The sequence below is a fragment of the Mizuhopecten yessoensis genome, unplaced genomic scaffold (assembly GCF_002113885.1).
Source record: "Mizuhopecten yessoensis strain PY_sf001 unplaced genomic scaffold, ASM211388v2 scaffold2399, whole genome shotgun sequence".
Classification (NCBI taxonomy): Eukaryota; Metazoa; Mollusca; class Bivalvia; order Pectinida; family Pectinidae; genus Mizuhopecten; species Mizuhopecten yessoensis.
This window is the reverse complement of record NW_018404527.1, coordinates 61866-84314: the sequence shown is the minus strand read 5'-3', so window position 1 is coordinate 84314 and position 22449 is coordinate 61866. Positions and strand designations below refer to the sequence as shown.

At 36.8% G+C, this 22449-nt stretch overlaps 1 protein-coding gene across 1 annotated transcript in view; it reads right to left on the bottom strand.

Annotated features, from left to right (window-relative positions):
- Positions 1-6510: 6510 nt before the first annotated feature.
- LOC110445869 (DNA-directed RNA polymerase, mitochondrial-like) overlaps positions 6511-22449 on the bottom strand; it is a 76183-nt gene continuing 60244 nt past the window's right edge. Inside the window, exons 25-32 of the mRNA XM_021490696.1 lie at positions 21394-21471; positions 19484-19672; positions 19144-19283; positions 17508-17615; positions 13586-13658; positions 12011-12105; positions 11662-11741; positions 6511-9597 (exon numbers count right to left, since the gene is read on the bottom strand). Coding sequence (XP_021346371.1) covers positions 9548-9597; positions 11662-11741; positions 12011-12105; positions 13586-13658; positions 17508-17615; positions 19144-19283; positions 19484-19672; positions 21394-21471 — 813 coding nt within the window. The 3' untranslated portion in view covers positions 6511-9547. The remainder of the gene's footprint in view (positions 9598-11661; positions 11742-12010; positions 12106-13585; positions 13659-17507; positions 17616-19143; positions 19284-19483; positions 19673-21393; positions 21472-22449) is intronic.

Here is a 22449-nt window from a genome sequence, read left to right as displayed (position 1 = left end):
GAGGGGAGTTTATGAAATGGAAGTACATTTATTTGTCTCCACATGAATGCAGAAAGGATCTAGATGACAGGTAACATTCTGTATATCTAGCTTGGTCGATTTCCAGAGATTGGATGATAAAAGGGGGGTAACTGTACAGTGGTCACTCAAGTTGTCTAATAAATGCAGCATTTAACAAGAAACCGCCAATGGCGATATGGCCGGATTGCTACAGTACATTTTCATGTTAAGCATCACATGTGATAAGCATCCTTAGATATATACCGGTAAGCAGTGCAAGTTTAGTTGATGTACAACAAGTAGTTACTTAGTAAGTGACCTAAACCAATCTTCTAAACCATAGTGCAGATGGGGCCTGACCTCAACCAATTCTTCTTAACCTGGTCACTGAAGGAGAATATGTAGATCAGAAGCAGCATCCGAAGCATTGCATATGATAAGCATCCTTAGATACATAAGCCATGTACGTTTAGTTGAATGTGGGATAATTAATAACTTGGAAACGGAGCTTAACCATCCTTCTTAACCTTAGTGCATGCAGACAGATGGACGGACAGGAATCGCCAAACTATAAGCCCTGATTGCGTTGCAATCTGGCCAAAAATGATGCATGATTAACATTGAAAATAACTGACCTTGAACTGCTTATTTCTCCTCTTGAGAAAATATTATCATCCATTACACTAATAAAGGTGATTGTTTTTCTAAAAATTCACAAGCAGCAAAAAATGCAAATGAGGTCCAGGCAATGTAACCAAACACTTACAAAATAAACAACAGTAAATTCCAACCTTGTAAAAATAGCTGTATTCAACATATTGAATATTTTATTTTCGTAGAAAAAGACTTATTTATTATTAGAGGTCTCTGGATAGACACACGTACACCACTTATCTACATATAAATTAGCCATTGATTCATTCACTTTTTACCTGATGATGGTAATTAACCTAGCTTTTACCAGATTCATTCACATTTTCCCACCTCCAATCATATTTTAACAGGTCCATGCAATCACATTATACCACATCCATTCATATTTTATCCAATTCTTTCAGATTTTACCACACCCAGTCATATTTTAACGGGTCAATTCACATTTTACTACATCTCCTTCACATTTTACCAAACCTATTCACATTTTACACAGATCCATTCACATTTTACCACATCCAATCACAGTTTTCAAAGATCCATTCACATTTTACCACATCCAATCACAGTTTACAAAGATCCATTCCATTTGACCACATCCAATCACAGTTTACAAAGATCCATTTCATTTGACCACATCCAATCACAGTTTACAAAGATCCATTCACATTTGACCACATCCAATCACAGTTTACAGATCCATTCACATTTGACCACATCCAATCACAGTTTACAAAGATTCATTCACATTTGACCACATCCAATCACAGTTTACAGATCCATTCACATTTGACCACAACCAATCACAGTTTACAAAGATCCATTCCATTTGACCACATCCAAGATAGTATCAATATTTTATGTTGTATAGCTTCAACTGCATGTGTAGGACTTACTGTAAAAGATGTGTATAATGCTATAATACAACATGTGCTTTACTTATGATCTAAACTCGGTAATTATCAGAGAACGACATAAATCAATGACGGCTGTGTACAGTGTTAATATACTGACTCAATAGTATATTGGTGTTCACAATGTTCCAATTCAAAGGTTTGAATAGTTCATTATGAAATTTCAGGGGTGAATGAGTTAACTGTTTCAAGAAAAACACCAATGTATTCATATATCAAATTGATATAAAATCAAGTCAGTTTTTGCTTCTTTTGTAAAAGAGAACTGATTACTACACATAATTACCTACTGTTGTCCTGTAATGGACTGTGTCTCCATGACTAGTTAACTAGTGTTGTCCTGTAATGGACTGTACATGTGTTTCAGTACTAGTTAACTAGTGTTGTCCTGTAATGGACTGTGCATGTGTCTCATACTAGTTAACTAGTGTTGTCCTGTAATGGACTGTGTGTCTCCAGTACTAGTTAACTAGTGTTGTCCTGTTATGGACCGTGTGTCTCCAGTACTAGTTAACTAGTGTTGTCCTGTAATGGACTGGGTGTCTCCAGTACTAGTTATCTAGTGTTGTCCTGTTATGGACCGTGTGTCTACAGTACTAGTTAACTACTGGTGTCCTGTAATGGACTGTGGGTCTCCAGTACTAGTTAACTTGTGTTGTCCTGTAATGGACTGGGTGTCTCCAGTACTAGTTAACTAGGGTTGTCCTGTAATGGACTGTGGGTCTCCAGTACTAGTTAACTAGTATTGTCCTGTAATGGACTGTGCATGTGTCTCATACTAGTTAACTAGTGTTGTCCTGCAATGGACTTTGTGTCTCCAGTACTAGTTATCTACTGTTGTCCTGTAATGTCTCCAGTACTAGTTAAGTTAACTAGTGTTGTCCTGCAATGGACTGTGGGTCTCCAGTACTAGTTAACTCCTGTTGTCCTGTGTGTCTCCAGTACTAGTTATCTACTGTTGTCCTGTAATGTCTCCAGTACTAGTTAAGTTAACTAGTGTTGTCCTTTAATGGACTGTGTGTCTCCAGAACTAGTTAACTACTGTTGGCCTGTAATGGACTGTGTGTTTCCAGTACTAGTTAACTACTGTTGGCCTGTAATGGACTGTGTGTCTACAGTACTAGTTAACCAGTGTTGTCATGTAATGGACTGTACATGTGTTTCAGTACTAGTTAACTAGGGTTGTCCTGTAATGGACTGGGTGTCTCCAGTACTAGTTAAGTTAACTAGTGTTGTCCTGCAATGGACTGTGTGTCTCCACTTCTAGTTAACTACTGTTGTCCTGTGATGGACTGTGTGTCTCCAGGACTAGTTAACTACTGTTGTCCTGTGTGTCTCCAGTACTAGTGAACTAGTGTTGTCCTGTTATGGACCGAGAGTCTCCAGTACTAGTTAACTAATGATGTCCTGTAATTGACTGTGCATGTGTCTCATACTAGTTAACTAGCGTTGTCCTGTAATGGACTGGGTGTCTCCAGTACTAGTTAAGTTAACTAGTGTTGTCCTGTAATGGCCTGTGGGTCTCCAGTACTAGTTAACTTGTGTTGTCCTGTCATGGACTGTGTGTCTCCAGAACTAGTTAACTACTGTTGGCCTGTAATGGACTGTGTGTCGCCAGTACTAGTTAACTAGTCTTGTCCTGCAATGGACTGTGTGTCTCCAGGACTAGTTAACTACTGTTGTCCTGGACTGGACTGTGTGTCTCCAGTCCTAGTTACCTAGTGTTGTCCTGTTATGGACCGTGTGTCTACAGTACTAGTTAACTACTGGTGTCCTGTAATGGACTGTGTGTTTCCAGTACTAGTTAACTACTGTTGGCCTGTAATGGACTGTGTGTTTCCAGTACTAGTTAACTACTATTGTCCTGTAATGTCTCCAGTACTAGTTAACTTGTGTTGTCCTGTCATGGACTGTGTGTCTCCAGAACTAGTTAACTACTGTTGGCCTGTAATGGACTGTGTGTTTCCAGTACTAGTTAACTACTGGTGTCCTGTAATGGACTGTGTGCCTCCAGTACTAGTTAACTACTATTGTCCTGTAATGTCTCCAGTACTAGTTAAATAGTGTTGTTCTGTTATGGGGCGTGTGTCTCCAGTACTAGGTAACTAGTGTTGTCCTGTAATGGACTGTGTGTCTCCAGTACTAGTTACACAAATGTTCCTTTACATACACAAACTCACTCATTTTTCCAACACTCTGTAGCCGCTGCTTTTGCAGCTCTAAATTTATCGTGAGTTTTTAAACAAAATAACCTGATTACTTTAGTAAATTAACACCATTACAAACTAAATCATCTGATAAACAAACCTGTAACAAATCTAGTGCAGTACATAGGATTTTGGCAATAAATTTGATTTTTTCAAAAGTTTGAAATTAATGAACTTGATTTGATAATATATCAAATCTTTGTAACAGTTTGAATGAAAGATGAAAAAATAATAATATGACAATAACAACCTCATTTTTGTTAGTTCTATAAATACTCGGATCACATATTTACATGTGACATTGGTACTTTTCTCCTATATTTAATACTCTAGATAAACATATCACAGCACACAAGTTAATAAACATATAAAACATTATATACTTTTCGTTATCTTCTTCACACTACAGATATTTCAAGTCTTTAAACTGTAAGGATGATGTTTGTACTTCGGCTCAGTATAGCCTCACCTATACAATATTCCTAAACTCAAGGGATCTACTTAAATTACATCGATACACATTCACTGACCACATGATATGTACATACTTACGTTATAGACAGCCCTGTATGTTAAGTATTTCTTACAAGTGGTAATTTCTCCATTGAGATATCATAGTTTATCTATTTCTTTGTTAAAAAATTGTTCTATTTGCATACAGTAATTTATACTTATGAATAAGTTCCAACAATGTTTTCTTAAGGTAGAGAGTCACATTGTTCTACGTTATATCTAAAAAGAAGAGTTCCTCAGAGTTACTTGCCCAGAAGAGTTCTAATTTTGCCTTTTTTCACTCCGAGTTAGTTGCCCAGAAGAGTTCTAATTTTGCTTTTTTTCACTCTGAATTACTTGCCCAGAAGAATTCTAATTTTGCCTTTTTTCACTCTGAGTTTCTTGCCCAGAAGAGATCTAATTTTGCCTTTTTTCACTCCGAGTTAGTTGCCCAGAAGAGTTCTAATTTTGCTTTTTTTCACTCTGAGTTACTTGCCCAGAAGAGTTCTAATTTTGCCAGTTTTACTTTGAGTTGCTTGCTCATTTATTACAGAAAATAATTATTTCATGCAAAAATATTCAATGTCATTTTTCCTATTTCACAGAAACTGATACTGGGATTTGATCTGCTGACATTGATAAAGCTGGGAACATAGCCACTGGACTACTGATCGTGGTACTAATGTTTATACTGAAATATACTGCTTTATACTTTCAGCTGTTCTAACTTCCTAAAAACAATTGTCACCTATTATTGACTTTAATGTAAACAAATAACATAAATGTAAGAGGAAAATAAGTGTTAGAGGCCTGCATACAATAGAAAAGTGGTGGAACTCTCTACCTTCACTACCAAGTACATGTATGATAAGTGGTGGAACAATCTACCTTCACTACCAAGTCCATGTATAATGAGTGGTGGAACTCTCTACCTTCACTACCAAGTCCATATATGATAAGTGGTGGAACTCTCTACCTTCACTACCAAGTACATGTACGATAAGTGGTGGAACAATCTACCTTCACTACCAAGTCCATGTATAATGAGTGGTGGAACTCTCTACCTTCACTACCAAGTACCTGTATGATAAGTGGTGGAACTCTCTACCTTCACTACCATATACATGTAGGATAAGTGGTGGAACTCTCTACCTTCACTACCATATACATGTAGGATAAGTGGTGGAACTCTCTACCTTCACTACCAAGTCCATATATGATAAGTGGTGGAACTCTCTACCTTCACTACCAAGTCCATGTATGATGAGAGGTGGAACTCTCTACCTTCACTACCAAGTACATGTACGATAAGTGGTGGAACAATCTACCTTCACTACCAAGTCCATGTATGATGAGAGGTGGAACTCTCTACCTTCACTACCAAGTACATGGATGATGAGTGGTGGAACTCTCTATCTTCACTAGCAAGTCCATATATGATAAGTGGTGGAACTCTCTACCTTCACTACCATATACATGTAGGATAAGTGGTGGAACTCTCTACCTTCACTACCAAGTACCTGTATGATAAGTGGTGGAACTCTCTACCTTCACTACAAAGTACATGTATGATGAGTGGTGGAACTCTCTACCTTCACTACCAAGTCCATATATGATAAGTGGTGGAACTCTCTACCTTCACTACAAAGTACATGTATGATGAGTGGTGGAACTCTCTATCTTCACTAGCAAGACCATGTATGATAAGTGGTGGAACTCTCTACCTTCAATACCAAGTACATGTATGATAAGTGGTGGAACTCTCTACCTTCACTACCATATACATGTAGGATAAGTGGTGGAACTCTCTACCTTCACTACCAAGTACATGTATGATAAGTGGCGGAACTCTCTACCTTCACTAACAAGTCCATGTATGATAAGTGGTGGAACTCTCTCCCTTCACTACCAAGTCCATGTATGATAAGTGGTGAAACTCTCTACCTTCACTACCAAGTACATGTATGAGGAGTGGTGGAACTCTCTATCTTCACTAGCAAGTCCATATATGATAAGTGGTGGAACTCTCTACCTTCACTACCAAGTACCTGTATGATAAGTGGTGGAACTCTCTACCTTCACTACCAAGTCCATATATGATAAGTGGTGGAACTCTCTACCTTCACTACCATATACATGTAGGATAAGTGGTGGAACTCTCTACCTTCACTACCAAGTCCATGTATGATGAGAGGTGGAACTCTCTACCTTCACTACCAAGTACATGTACGATAAGTGGTGGAACAATCTACCTTCACTACCAAGTCCATGTATAATGAGTGGTGGAACTCTCTACCTTCACTACCAAGTACATGTACGATAAGTGGTGGAACAATCTACCTTCACTACCAAGTCCATGTATGATAAGTGGTGGAACTCTCTCCCTTCACTACCAAGTCCATGTATGATAAGTGGTGGAACAATCTACCTTCACTACCAAGTCCATGTATGATGAGAGGTGGAACTCTCTACCTTCACTACCAAGTACATGTATGATGAGTGGTGGAACTCTCTATCTTCACTAGCAAGTCCATGTATGATAAGTGGTGGAACTCTCTACCTTCACTACCAAGTACATGTATGATACACCAATGTTGAAGTATAAAATAATAATCAATGAAAAGTCAACGGCTGCTCCAATGATTCTGTTAAGAACAGTTAACAGAACAAAGACAGATAACCACAGGGTTATACAGTGGCTATAAATTGGACACAGGAAGATCATTTGAAATCATTCTACATAATTTATCCTGTATGAGTAACCACTTGTGTAACACATGACAAACACAGCTTTATGGCATGCAAATTAAATTTACTGGCTGCACATTGTCCTACAGGGCTTTTTCTCACTTTGTGGAAAAAAAAGGGTCAGTAGATTTATGATTGGGAATTATTTGATTTAATTATTTTTTAATTCTCATCTTTATTTTAACAAAGAATCATCTAAAAGACTACTAAACGATTATTTATGAAATGTTATTTCATTTTAGACACTGCTTTCTTTGTCATTGGAATACAAGCAGAGAATTACATTTTTTTGAAGGTAGGGAAATTCTAAAGAGATTTTTTGTTGTTGTAATAATGAATACATTTTTCACTGTGAACATGGCCAACTTTCGGCTCCAAAAGACCCCAGAAAAAGCCCTGTCCTGTCAAATCTGCAAACAAAAACACGACGAAACTAACTATCACAGACATTTGTTTGTACGTATGTACTTGACAATATGTAACTAAATCACAACTCCAATCTAATAGTAAGAAGCTTGTTTTGTTATGACAGAGAATTAAGAAGATCCCAGTATAATGAGAAATCATAAAGCCACACAATTAAAAAACAAGAACTGTTAAGAGTTTTGGCAAAAACAGTTCAGTTTGAAACGGGTCAAATACCTGAAAAAAAAAAAAAAAAAAAAATTTGTTTTGACACCACTATACATCAATGTTGGAGCCCGGGACCCTGAAGAAACATCTTGGTACAAAAACTGAATTTGTATTAGCAAATTTCTACACTAGCACCAAACTTTAACCAAAATCAACGATGATCAGTTGCATTTCTTCTCTTTGTAAAATTTGGGTCCAGGTCCTGAAACCCAAACTTGTTCCAATATATACTTGTGCATTATCCAAATATGAAAATAAAGCCGCGTAGTGATAATGATGATTATCTTTTTATAGTAACAACAACCTTAACCTTGGATCCATGACCCGAAAAATTTGAACAGGTTTAAAGTTTTTGTTTGCTGAATACATGAATATTGTATAGCGTTTTGTAGCAATAAAATGAAAAGTGAAAGAGCTGACTGAGGCTGAAGTGACCCATAGACACAGATAAGACACTAGGGTCGCATTCGCATATCCCAGTTAGAATGTTTCAGGTGGCGCAGAAATATTCCTGATAAATGAACGCACTTGTGCCAAATTGTAGGCGGAGCTAAAAATTGCAGTTTCGGAGAATAAATAACAATATATCAAGAATAGCATGCTCTTATTTCATGGGTCCACTTCATAAATTACTTATCTTAAAGTCTACATCTGGAATAAACCTTTTTAAAATATAATTTTGTAGACAAGAAATATTCTATGCAGACACTTAATGACATATATACGGGCAAGGAAAAGTGTAGACAATATTTTACACCTTCGTGAACATACGCTTCACCGGTCATTTGTCTGATGAAAGTGACAGAGTACATACCGTATTAGTCATCGAAACGTCACATATAAACACTTATTGGTTGTGCTACATCAATCGTTTCACAATCCATATTTACCAACCTAAAGAAAATGTTAAGAAATAAGTGTAGACAATTCAGATTGTTTATATTTGAAGCCATCTGCTCCTTAATCAAGACACAGGTAAATGTTACGACCTAGATAAAGGCGCCATTGCTCTGAACATCTGACAACCTTATATTGCCTACACTGTTGGAATTACTTCCCTGCCCTACCAATTGTAAGTAGTTTGTACCACCAAACGCACGTTTCTAAAGATCCAGTGTTTTGACCCACATATAGTACATTTTACACAATTACAGAGCTGTGACATTTTCAGCAATGGACTTGCAAAATAATCAAAAATTATGTTATTACCAATAATATCAACCAGCTTTTATTTATATAACAGAGCTGACAGCAGAGGAAATGTAAACATTCCTATAGTCAGAATAAAATCTGTGTATCTGTGTATTTATCAATGAACAAATTTTGATGGCAGTAATATTACCAACAAATCACAAAGTTTGGCACAAATAGGAATGAGCTGAGTGACTAGGAATGAACAATGTACCTAAGGAGTCTTTTATCTCATTGGCTAAGAAAGACACAGGGACAGCCAATCAAAACCAAGTATGTGGCACTTACAAAGTATCATTCCATGTGACTGTAGATTCTAACAAAACACAATTACTTGGAAACAAATCTTCACCCCACTCATTAATATGATGTTCAGCGTAAGTAGACTAACAGCTACAGACTTCCATTGGCTGTTCCCTGGGATGTAAGAAACAGGTTTTATGTTGGCTGTGTTGCACATTGTGAAACTGTCTCTTAACCCTTTCACCCCTAGGTAACTTTAGTAGACTCTACCATACATTTATCTGGATGAGTCAATTATGGTCTACAGTAATGAAAGGGTTAACCAACACAATATTCCAAAGACTCCAGGATGTGGATCCAAACCGATTTCTATGATCGAGTTTGAAGCCACAGCAGCTACACGCGCAGGTTTTCAGAGGTAGTCCAACTTCGTGCAACGTCCTTGTTCAAGAAGGGCAGGTAACACTAACTGAAGAAGTACTCAGATTCCAGCACTTGCGCAAGGTCAAAATCACCTGAAATAAAGAATTAATAATGATTGCAAAGCCTAGTACAGAAAAGAATTAATAATTATAGACTTGATAACGTCTTCGTGGTTTGTAATATTCTTCTTGTATTTTATGAAGTTTTGTTAGCATTCTTGATCAAAGTCCTGAAAGGATTGAGAGTCTTGTACAGTAAACTAACATTCTAATAGCTTTTAATAGAAATGTAACGGTACCTTTACTGAAGTGGTTGGGTGATATACTCGCCAACTTTTTGAAATTTCGATGAGGGAGATACATACACCCTAGGGGTAAAATATATAAAATATGTACATACACCCTAGGGGTAAAATATATAAAATATGTACATACACCCTAGGGGTAAAATATATAAAATGTGTACATACACCCTAGGGGTAAAATATATAAAATGTGTACATACACCCTAGGGGTAAAATATATAAAATGTGTACATACACCCTAGGGGTAAAATATATAAAATGTGTACATACACCCTAGGGGTAAAATATATAAAATGTGTACATACACCCTAGGGGTAAAATATATAAAATGTGTACATACACCCTAGGGGTAAAATATATAAAATGTGTACATACACCCTAGGGGTAAAATATATAAAATGTGTACATACACCCTAGGGGTAAAATATATAAAATGTGTACATACACCCTAGGGGTAAAATATATAAAATGTGTACATACACCCTAGGGGTAAAATATATAAAATGTGTACATACACCCTAGGGGTAAAATATATAAAATGTGTACATACACCCTAGGGGTAAAATATATAAAATGTGTACATACACCCTAGGGGTAAAATATATAAAATGTGTACATACACCCTAGGGGTAAAATATATAAAATGTGTACATACACCCTAGGGGTAAAATATATAAAATGTGTACATACACCCTAGGGGTAAAATATATAAAATGTGTACATACACCCTAGGGGTAAAATATATAAAATGTGTACATACACCCTAGGGGTAAAATATATAAAATGTGTACATACACCCTAGGGGTAAAATATATAAAATGTGTACATACACCCTAGGGGTAAAATATATAAAATGTGTACATACACCCTAGGGGTAAAATATATAAAATGTGTACATACACCCTAGGGGTAAAATATATAAAATGTGTACATACACCCTAGGGGTAAAATATATAAAATGTGTACATACACCCTAGGGGTAAAATATATAAAATGTGTACATACACCCTAGGGGTAAAATATATAAAATGTGTACATACACCCTAGGGGTAAAATATATAAAATGTGTACATACACCCTAGGGGTAAAATATATAAAATGTGTACATACACCCTAGGGGTAAAATATATAAAATGTGTACATACACCCTAGGGGTAAAATATATAAAATGTGTACATACACCCTAGGGGTAAAATATATAAAATGTGTACATACACCCTAGGGGTAAAATATATAAAATGTGTACATACACCCTAGGGGTAAAATATATAAAATGTGTACATACACCCTAGGGGTAAAATATATAAAATGTGTACATACACCCTAGGGGTAAAATATATAAAATGTGTACATACACCCTAGGGGTAAATATATAAAATGTGTACATACACCCTAGGGGTAAATATATAAAATGTGATTTCCAAAGTCAGGTTGCCTAAATAGGCACGGTAGTCTAGTAGTAGGATGCCAGGCTCGTTGCCGAGGGGTTGCAGGTTCGAGTCCCGTGATGGCAATTTGTGGTATCTTTGGACAAGATACTTTACTCTGCTTGTTCCAGTCTACTCAGCTGTAAATGAGTACGTAGTTGGGCAGTGCTAGAAATGTAGAATGCTAGCTGTGAGCGCCGAAATGGCAGCACCGGCTGTATGCTCCCCAGGGAGTTGAGAAAGATATTGGCTGGTTGCAAAGGCCCTTTAACCAAGGATAATATTTTGTGATCTGCTTTGAGACGACCTACGCACTAGATTGTGATAAAGCGGTAAATGAGAACCTTGAATTATTATTATTACAACTATTATTAAAATCAATATTAATAGGAAGCTTATCCTTACCACAGGTAAACCAAACCTACCTTGTTTGATTTCTGTCGGTTTTAACACCTCTGCATATTGCTTCAGTTCTTGTTTCTTCTCATCACTCATACCCTCACGTCTGAAAACATACAAAGACATATTGATAAATACAATCTTTTATAATTCTGAACATTGAAGAGGGGTCCAGAAAAAACAGGATTTGTTATTTAATTATTGTGATTCTAAGTAGGATGTATACTAAAGGTGTAATTACAGTAAACAGACTGGCTATAAAGCAGAACTTTGTGACAAATAGGTTCCTGATAAGAACACCAGTAATTACATGGGGGAACTGTAACAATTGCGGGGACAACACATTGCTACTACAGAATAAGCGACAACTCTTACATCTTCAGCTCCTCTTCATGTGCCTCCAACATGTACTCGGATAATTGCTGCAGCAAAGGCTGACTGTGAAGTGCTACAAACTGCTCTCGACAAATCTGTTAAAAAAACAACAACGCAGAAATAGTTTAAATAACAGAAAACTGACAAACAGAAATAACATAATTGAGGATCTGTGCCCAATGGCACTGTGGGCTTTAGTATATACAGTAACCTCCCCTTAACATTATTATAATTTTCACACTCACAACACTGTTGTTTATTATAATTTTCACATGAACAACACTTGTTAATCATAATGTTCACACTCACAATACTTGTTTATTATAATGTTCACACTCACAACACTTGTTTGTTATAATTTTAACACTCACAACACTTGTTTGTTATAATTTTCACACTCACAACACTTGTTTGTTATAATGTTCACACTCACAACACTTGTTTATTATAATTTTAACACTCACAACACTTGTTTATTATAATTTTCACACTCACAACACTGTTGTTTATTATAATGTTCACACTCACATCACTTGTTTATCATAATGTTCACACTCACAATACTTGTTTATTATAATTTTCACACTCACAACACTTGTTTGTTATAATTTTCACACTCACAACACTGTTGTTTATTATAATTTTCACATGCACAACACTTGTTAATCATAATGTTCACACTCACAATACTTGTTTATTATAATTTTCACACTCACAACACTTGTTTATTATAATTTTCACACTCACAACACTTGTTTATTATAATGTTCACACTCACAACACTTGTTTGTTATAATTTTCACACTCACAACACTGTTGTTAATTATATTTTGTCTATTTCTTCCTTATTATTTTTTCATAAATTTCCCACAAGGTATTGTTTTCTTTTCAGAAATGATTGACCAAAGCTACATTCGTGTCGGAGAAGTTTCCAATGGTTAGTTACAGTTTGGCAGTGGTACAAGGATCCTTAATTATTGATTAAACTCATGATAGTTAAAACAGAAATGGACTTCATCAGAAATATTCCACCATACAGTTATGAAATGATCTCACAAAACAGCAGACAGAAAAGGAAAACGAACTGATAAAGAATCAGAAGGTCTTGTATATGGCGTCTGTGGGCCATCTTGCCAAAGAAAAATGATCATACTTCTAGAATTTCTAATCTACAAATCATTAACTTTCTAGGTTTAATTCTGTTGTATACTATTATGAATTTAACTTTTAAGATAGCATTTTTTTCTGAAGCTTTTGTACACATACTGTAATAAAAGAATGGATTTGAGAATTTTTAAGAGATGTGGATCAATTCCAAGTTGTAAATTAGATATGGACATAGAGGCGTCCAGGACCATCAATTAAGTTAACTTCAAACCACAGGTATGTCCATCAATTAACTTAACTTCAAACCACAGGTATGTCCATCAATTAACTTAACTTCAAACCACAAGTATGTCCATCAATTAAGTTAACTTCAAACCACAGGTATAAATATTCCCTTGTTATCAACACAAAGTGTGGAAAATACCATTACACTGGTTCAGTATAAACAACGAAGTTAAGTGTGCTTACCTTGTTCATGACATCTACATCACAAGCATGCGTCCAGAAACAATCATGTACCGAGCTGAAAGTCAGGTTCTCTCTGTGAATGAGAAACTCAAAGTAAAATTCTGGACAGAGCTGAATGTCAGGTTCTCTCTGTGAATGAGAAACTCAAAGTAAAGTTCTGAACACAGCTGAATGTCAGGTTCTCTCTGTGAATAAGAAACTCAAAGTAAAATTCTGGACAGAGCTGAATGTCAGGTTTTCTCTGAGAATGAGAAACTCAAAGTAAAATTCTGGACACAGCTGAATGTCAGGTTTTCTATGTGAATGAGAAACTCAAAGTAAAATTCTGGACAGAGCTGAATGTCAGGTTCTCTCTGTGAATGAGAAACTCAAAGTAAAGTTCTGAACACAGCTGAATGTCAGGTTCTCTCTGTGAATAAGAAACTCAAAGTAAAATTCTGAACACAGCGGTTCTCTCTGTGAATGAGAAACTCAAAGTAAAATTCTGAACAGAGCTGAATGTCAGGTTTTATCTGTGAATGAGAAACTCAAAGTAAAATTCTGGACACAGCTAAATGTCAGGTTTTCTCTGTGAATGAGAAACTCAAAGGAAAATTCTGGACACAGCTGAATGTCAGGTTTTCTCTGTGACACGGCTGAATGTCAGGTTTTCTCTGTGAATGAGAAACTCAAAGTAAAATTCTGCACACAGCTGAATGTCAGGTTTTCTCTGTGACACAGCTGAATGTCAGGTTTTCTCTGTCAATGAGAAACTCAAAGTAAAATTCTGGACACAGCTAAATGTCAGGTTTTCTCTGTGAATGAGAAACTCAAAGTAAAATTCTGAACAGAGCTGAATGTCAGGTTTTCTCTGTGAATAAGAAACTCAAAGTAAAATTCTGAACACAGCGGTTCTCTCTGTGAATGAGAAACTCAAAGTAAAATTCTGCACACAGCTGAATGTCAGGTTTTCTCTGTGACACGGCTGAATGTCAGGTTTTCTCTGTGAATGAGAAACTCAAAGTAAAATTCTGAACAGAGCTGAATGTCAGGTTTTCTCTGTGAATAAGAAACTCAAAGTAAAATTCTGAACACAGCGGTTCTCTCTGTGAATGAGAAACTCAAAGTAAAGTTCTGAACACAGCTGAATGTCAGGTTTTCTCTGTGAATGAGAAACTCAAAGGAAAATTCTGGACACAGCTGAATGTCAGGTTTTCTATGTGAATGAGAAACTCAAAGTAAAATTCTGGACAGAGCTGAATGTCAGGTTTTCTCTGTGACACAGCTGAATGTCAGGTTTTCTCTGTCAATGAGAAACTCAAAGTAAAATTCTGGACACAGCTAAATGTCAGGTTTTCTCTGTGAATGAGAAACTCACAGTAAAATTCTGGACACAGCTGAATGTCAGGTTTTCTATGTGAATGAGAAACTCAAAGTAAAATTCTGGACAGAGCTGAATGTCAGGTTCTCTCTGTGAATGAGAAACTCAAAGTAAAGTTCTGAACACAGCTGAATGTCAGGTTCTCTCTGGGAATAAGAAACTCAAAGTAAAATTCTGGACAGAGCTGAATGTCAGGTTTTCTCTGAGAATGAGAAACTCAAAGTAAAATTCTGGACACAGCTAAATGTCAGGTTTTCTCTGTGAATGAGAAACTAAAAGTAAAATTCTGAACAGAGCTGAATGTCAGGTTTTCTCTGTGAATGAGATACTCAAAGTAAAATTCTGGACACAGCTGAATGTCAGGTTTTCTATGTGAATGAGAAACTCAAAGTAAAATTCTGGACACAGCTAAATGTCAGGTTTTCTCTGTGAATGAGAAACTCAAAGGAAAATTCTGGACACAGCTGAATGTCAGGTTTTCTATGTGAATGAGAAACTCAAAGTAAAATTCTGGACACAGCTGAATGTCAGGTTTTTCTCTGTGAATTATAAACTCAAAGTAAAATTCTGGACACAGCCGAATGTCAGGTTTTCTCTGTGAATGAGAAACTCAAAGGAAAATTCTGGACACAGCTGAATGTCAGGTTTTCTCTGTGACACGGCTGAATGTCAGGTTTTCTCTGTGAATGAGAAACTCATAGTAAAATTCTGGACACAGCTGAATGTCAGGTTTTCTCTGTGACACAGCTGAATGTCAGGTTTTCTCTGTCAATGAGAAACTCAAAGTAAAATTCTGGACACAGCCGAATGTCAGGTTTTCTCTGTGAATGAGAAACTCATAGTAAAATTCTGGACACAGCTGAATGTCAGGTTTTTCTCTGTGAACGATAAACTCAAAGTAAAATTCTGGACACAGCCGAATGTCAGGTTTTCTCTGTGAATGAGAAACTCAAAGGAAAATTCTGGACACAGCTGAATGTCAGGTTTTCTATGTGAATGAGAAACTCAAAGTAAAATTCTGGACAGAGCTGAATGTCAGGTTTTCTCTGTGACACAGCTGAATGTCAGGTTTTCTCTGTCAATGAGAAACTCAAAGTAAAATTCTGGACACAGCTAAATGTCAGGTTTTCTCTGTGAATGAGAAACTCAAAGTAAAATTCTGAACAGAGCTGAATGTCAGGTTTTCTCTGTGAATGAGATACTCAAAGTAAAATTCTGGACACAGCTGAATGTCAGGTTTTCTCTGAGAATGAGAAACTCAAAGTAAATTTCTGGACACAGCTGAATGTCAGGTTTTCTCTGTGACACGGCTGAATGTCAGGTTTTCTCTGTGAATGAGAAACTCAAAGTAAAATTCTGGACACAGCTGAATGTCAGGTTTTTCTCTGTGAATGATAAACTCAAAGTAAAATTCTGGACACAGCCGAATGTCAGGTTTTCTCTGTGAATGAGAAACTCATAGTAAAATTCTGGACACAGCTGAATGTCAGGTTTCCCTATACAACAGATTAAAACTTGGGTACAAAGAGAAGATATTTCCACAAAATCAGTTATTAAACTTCAATAATGCAGCATCTTTATAATTTGATACAAAGTGCTATTTGTTTGTGTACATGTTTTGAAGTAATGATATTCAAAATTAACTTGCAAACAAGATGAATGTAAATAAAACATTACTGTAACTTTTTTGCTGGTCAAAATATTTCCTACAATATGTACTTGTAATTTTCTATAGGTATTTTTTTTCTCTCTGCTTAATCACAGAGCAAGTCACATTTGGGGGATAAAATAAATTTGAATAAGCTGGTTCACTGGACACATACCATATTGTGATCTACCTTTCTTGAAATTTTTGAGAGAAAAGAATTAGTGCTGGTTTATAGTGAAGTAGATTGTTACTTACCAGCAAGACGTTATTGGTAACTAAAAATGTTATTTTTTTCTCCTGAACAAGCATACAGTTGGGCATAAACATTTTTCTCCTGAACAAGCATACAGTTGGGCATAAACATGTAACTGATAGATAAAAGTGTTCCATCGTTGGGATCAATATGAATAATTTTTAAACCAAGTTTAATTGTTATCAGGTTCTGTACGTCATATATACTTAACAATGTTCTTAAACTGTGTAGTATTATTATCAAATAGGTTACAGATAGAAATAACAATAACAATAGGCCAATCTTAATAGAAACTCAAACCGCCACAGACAAAAACTACAAGGTCATATGGTGATAGGTCAAGGTAATGTAAAATAGGGTCAAGGATAAATCTAAAATAGGTTTAATATGTATCAGAACCAACATTATTAAATAAATAGATTTTTTCGTGAATAAAAACTTGCATCTCCTTTTATAAGACATAAACATTATGCCTATTTGTTTTGTGCTTATCTGACCTTTGACCTAGATGCGAAGGTCAAGGTGACTAAAACACCATACAGTGCACCACCTTTGTGTGTGATGCAGATTCATCAAGACCTTGATAATGGTTTTTAAATAAGTTTACCTTCATTTGAAAATCCTGACAGTTTGTTGTGTATTAAGGTCATTATACACTTACTTCATACAATGTAGAGCTGTCAGTATCATGTGTACTGAATCCAGGCAATGGATATAGTTTGGTGGAAAACTATTACTTTGTTTTCTGTTGTCAGGCATTTTTATCCTCCTGTGACATACAAAACAGATTCGTTAACAGTAAGCAAAACAAGAGGCCCAAGGGCCTTAGCGGTCACCTGAGTTATATCATAGATACTGGTAGCTTTATTTTATTGTTTAGATGTGATGTGGAAATCAGCATGTAAACTAAGTGAAATACAATACTTGTCATGTCATCAATGGATAAGAATTTGAAAATATTGGTAAATGTTTCCTTTGGGGCCCCGCTCTAGCCCCTGGGGATGGGGCAGGAATCCTAATTTTACAAAGTAAAACTCTCATTTACCCAAGATGATTCTGACTAAGTTTGAGCAATTTTCTGCTGAAAATATATAAAATATATACCGAAAAGTGTTATTTCCCTATATAAACTATATTAAACGTTAACCCCTCCCCAAGGGAGAACGGATAGCTCGGGGTCCTGATATTTTCAATTTAAATAAAGCCCCTGATGATCTTTCTTTCCACGTAAAGAAAATCACTGTAGTACCTCTGAGTCTGGAGAAGAAGATTTTTGAAATATTGATTAATTTTCCCTTTGGGGCCCCGCCCTGGCCCCAGGGGTCGGGGTAGGAATCTCAATTTTACAATTTGAAACCATCTACCTCCAAGGATAATTCTCACCAAGTAAAAATAATTTCCTACAGAAAGTTGTCAAAATATACCCAAAAGTGTTATTTCCCTATATAAACTATAGTAAACTTTACCCCCTCCCCAAGGGAGAACGGATAGCTCGGGGGTCCTGAAATTTACAATTTAAGTAAAGCCCCTGATGATCTTTCTTTCCACGTAGAGAAAATCACTGTAGTACCTCTGAGTCTGGAGAAGAAGATTTTTGAAATATTGATTAATTTTCCCTTTGGGGCCCCGCCCTGGCCCCAGGGGTCGGGGTAGGAATCTCAATTTTACAATTTGAAACCATCTACCTCCAAGGATAATTCTCACCAAGTAAAAATAATTTCCTACAGAAAGTTGTCAAAATATACCCAAAAGTGTTATTTCCCTATATAAACTATAGTAAACTTTACCCCCTCCCCAAGGGAGAACGGATAGCTCGGGGGTCCTGAAATTTACAATTTAAGTAAAGCCCCTGATGATCTTTCTTTCCACGTAGAGAAAATCACTGTAGTACCTCTGAGTCTGGAGAAGAAGATTTTTGAAATATTGATTAATTTTCCCTTTGGGGCCCCGCCCTGGCCCCAGGGGTTGGGGTAGGAATCCCAATTTTACAATTTTGAAGCCTCATCTACCAAGGATGATTCTGACCAAGTTTGAAAAAAATCCATCCACTGGTTCTTGAGAAGAAGTTGAAAATGTAAAAGTTTACGCACGACGCACGACGGACGACGGACGACGACGGACGAAAAGCGATTGGAATAGGTCACTTGAGCAAAGCTCAGGTGACCTAAAAACAGCAATTTATCTGCATTCAAAACAAGTGCTATTATCATATAAACATGATAAGCATTACATATATATTTTTTTATTTTTTTTTACCAAAAATGACAATTGTCACATGCATTGCTATCAAAAGTTACCTGGTCAGTTTGGTTTTTGGATTTTTCTTTAGGATCTGTTTGGTATAGGTCTGGACAACGTGCAGCCCAAGTGGGGTTTTCCATTCCACATGCTTCTTCAGGCCAGCACTGGTGGTCCATGACACGAGGTTAAACCATTCCTAGAGAGAATCATTTAGTAAAGTTCCTAAATCCAGACCAGTAAAGCAGTAATTTAGAGAATAGATCTGCAGACAATTATAATTAAAAGACTCCTAGGGGTGAATGATTTAACAGTGTTAGCACATCTACCTAGCAGATTCATTATGATATCAAATAAACATGTCAACAACATACCTGTATAGCTCTGGCAACAACATACCTGTATAGCTCTGGCAGACTGGAACCTTTTCTGGAGATTTGACAATGTTATCGTTGCAATGTAAGTGGAGGCTTCCTTTAGTTGTTCCTCTGGAAAGCCTGGGATTTCCTTGAGAGTCTGTTTTACTTGAGTTCTGGCCCCATAGGGTGTAACCCCATACACAGAGGTCATTATAGGCCTCTTCACAACCTACAACACATGTCCATAGCAATGTATGTCACACAATGTAGTTTTTTGCACCATTTTATTTTCCATAAAATGAAATTTTTTACTTTATATTACAAATAGTAGCAGTTTTTATTGTTCTGAACAACTCTGGTTTGAAACAAAAACTATATGTACCAGTGAAATATACCCCTACCACCCCGGAATGCACTTTTTTGTAGGAGGACCGTCACCCACAGAAGCGTTTTTTCTAAAGAAGGTTATATGGCATAGAAGTATATTTCAGGGTTTAAGGACCACCAATAGAAGCAATTTATTTCCAAATTATTTCCACCAAAAGAAGCAATTTAAATCTGTAATTATAAAAAAAAAAAACAGATAAAACATCCTTTAGCCAAAATAAAAAAAATCTTGTGTTGCCTCGGAGACATGTTTTATATAGAATTCTACGTCTCTGGTTGCTTCCAGATTTTTGTGCCCAACGTTACCCTCAAGTTTTTATTGGCATTTTGTGATAAGCACTGTTAAAGTCAAAACTCCTGCTCTATGTAAAGTAAAGTAAAAATATTTTCCAAAATAAAAAAACTGACTACCTACCCTATTTTTTCTGAGGATGATAGCTGAAACACATGTAGTCTCTTTATTTGTCCTTACAAGGCTTACAGTACGGTACAGTATAGTTTTAACTGTTACAAATGTTTTATTTAAATGGTCCTAAGTCGGTCTGCACAGTAATATAACTAGTCTTAAGGATCGTTGGGACATCAATATATTTCCTTTTAACCACAAAAAAACCTCAAGTCCATCATCCTCCAGACAGGAGCAGAAACCACTGTTTTGATAACTCGGATGTAAGTCACAGTGTGCAAATTATCTCCCTTTAATCATTGAGACTTTCCCCGGATATTAGTCACAGTGTGCAAGTTATCTCCCTTTAATCATTGAGATTTGCCCTTGATGTTAGTTACAGTGTGTGAGTTATCTCCCTTTAATCATTGAGACTTGCCCCCGATGTTAGTTAAAGTGTGCGAGTTATCTCCCTTTAATCATTGAGACTTTCCCTGGATGTTAGTTACAGTGTGTGAGTTATCTCTCTTTAATCATTGAGACTTGCCCCCGATGTTAGTTACAGTGTGTGAGTTATCTCCCTTTAATCATTGAGACCTGCCCCAGATGTTAGTTACCGTATGCGAGTTATCTCCTTTTAATCATTGAGACTTTCCCCGGATGTTAGTCACAGAGTGCAAGTTATCTCCCTTTAATCATTGAGATTTGCCCCCGATGTTAGTTACAGTGTTTGAGTTATCTCCCTTTAATCATTGAGACTTTCCCCGGATGTTGGTCACAGTGTGCAAGTTATCTCCCTTTAATCATTGAGACTTGCCCCGGATGTTAGTCACAGTGTGCAAGTTATCTCCCTTTAATCATTGAGATTTGCCCTTGATGTTAGTTACAGTGTGTGAGTTATCTCCCTTTAATCATTGAGACTTGCCCCCGATGTTTGTTACAGTGTGCGAGTTATCTCCCTTTAATCATTGAGACTTGCCCTCGATGTAAGTTACAGTGTGCGAGTTATCTCCCTTTAATCATTGAGACTTGCCAGCACGAGTTTGTATGATTTCATTTTTTCATTTCTGACAACACTTAAAAATTTGTGATTTTCAATGAATGACCCGAAAAATTCCTATGGACAGATTAATATATCTTTATGAAACTTTTTCTTTGTTTTAAATATTGCGTTTTACCTTCCTTGTGATATAAGGAGCCATAAACTTCGCTATTTCTGAACCATTCTTTTCATCTTCTTGCCGCTGTGATTCAACCTGGCAAAAACAAGCACAATATGTTGTCAGGAAATCAGTTAGTATCGTAAAAGTAATAATGATAGTCTTTACAATGTATTTATACTTACTGTCAAAGTTGAGGCAACGACTCATCTTGCATTTGGTCAAGTACAGTAAAACCGCACTTACTTGCACTCGTTTTACTCGAATACCCCCTATTCCTCGAATAGTTCGCTTGGTCCTGACTGTGTTCTTATATATCTTTTGTAAAATTACCTCAGATTACTCAAACTACCATTACAAGAATACCCTATATTTCTCTAACTCTGATTTATCCCCGACCACACAAACCTTAGTATGTTAACTATCCATTCAAAGAACAGGTAGGCACATCACCTGTGTATATAGCCGCGTGCCATCAACATGCCGCGAGGCACAGACTGCGCTCGACCAGGCTATGGCAACAACATACCTGTAAACCTAGCCCTAACCCTAACCCTAACCCCAACCCAAAGAACAGGTAGGCACATCACCTGTGTATATAGCCTCATGCAAACAACATGCCGCGAGGCACATACTGTGCTCGACCAGGCTCTGGCAACAACATACCTGTATACCTAGCCCTAACCCTAACCCTAACCCAAAGAACAGGAAGGCACATCACCTGTGTATATAGCCGCGTGCCATCAACATGCCGCGAGGCACATACTGTGCTAGACCATGCTCTGGCAACAACATACCTGTATACCTAACCCTAACCCTAACCCAAAGAACAGGATGGCACATCACCTATGTATATAGCCGCGTGCCATCAACATGCCGCGAGGCACAGACTGCGCTCGATCATGTTCTGGCAACAACATACCTGTATACCTAACCCTGACCCTAACCCTAACCCAAAGAACAGGAAGGCACATCACCTGTGTATATAGCCGTGTGCCATCAACATGCCTCGAGGCACAGACTGCACCCGACCAGGCTATGGCAACAACATACCTGTATATATAGCCGTGTGCC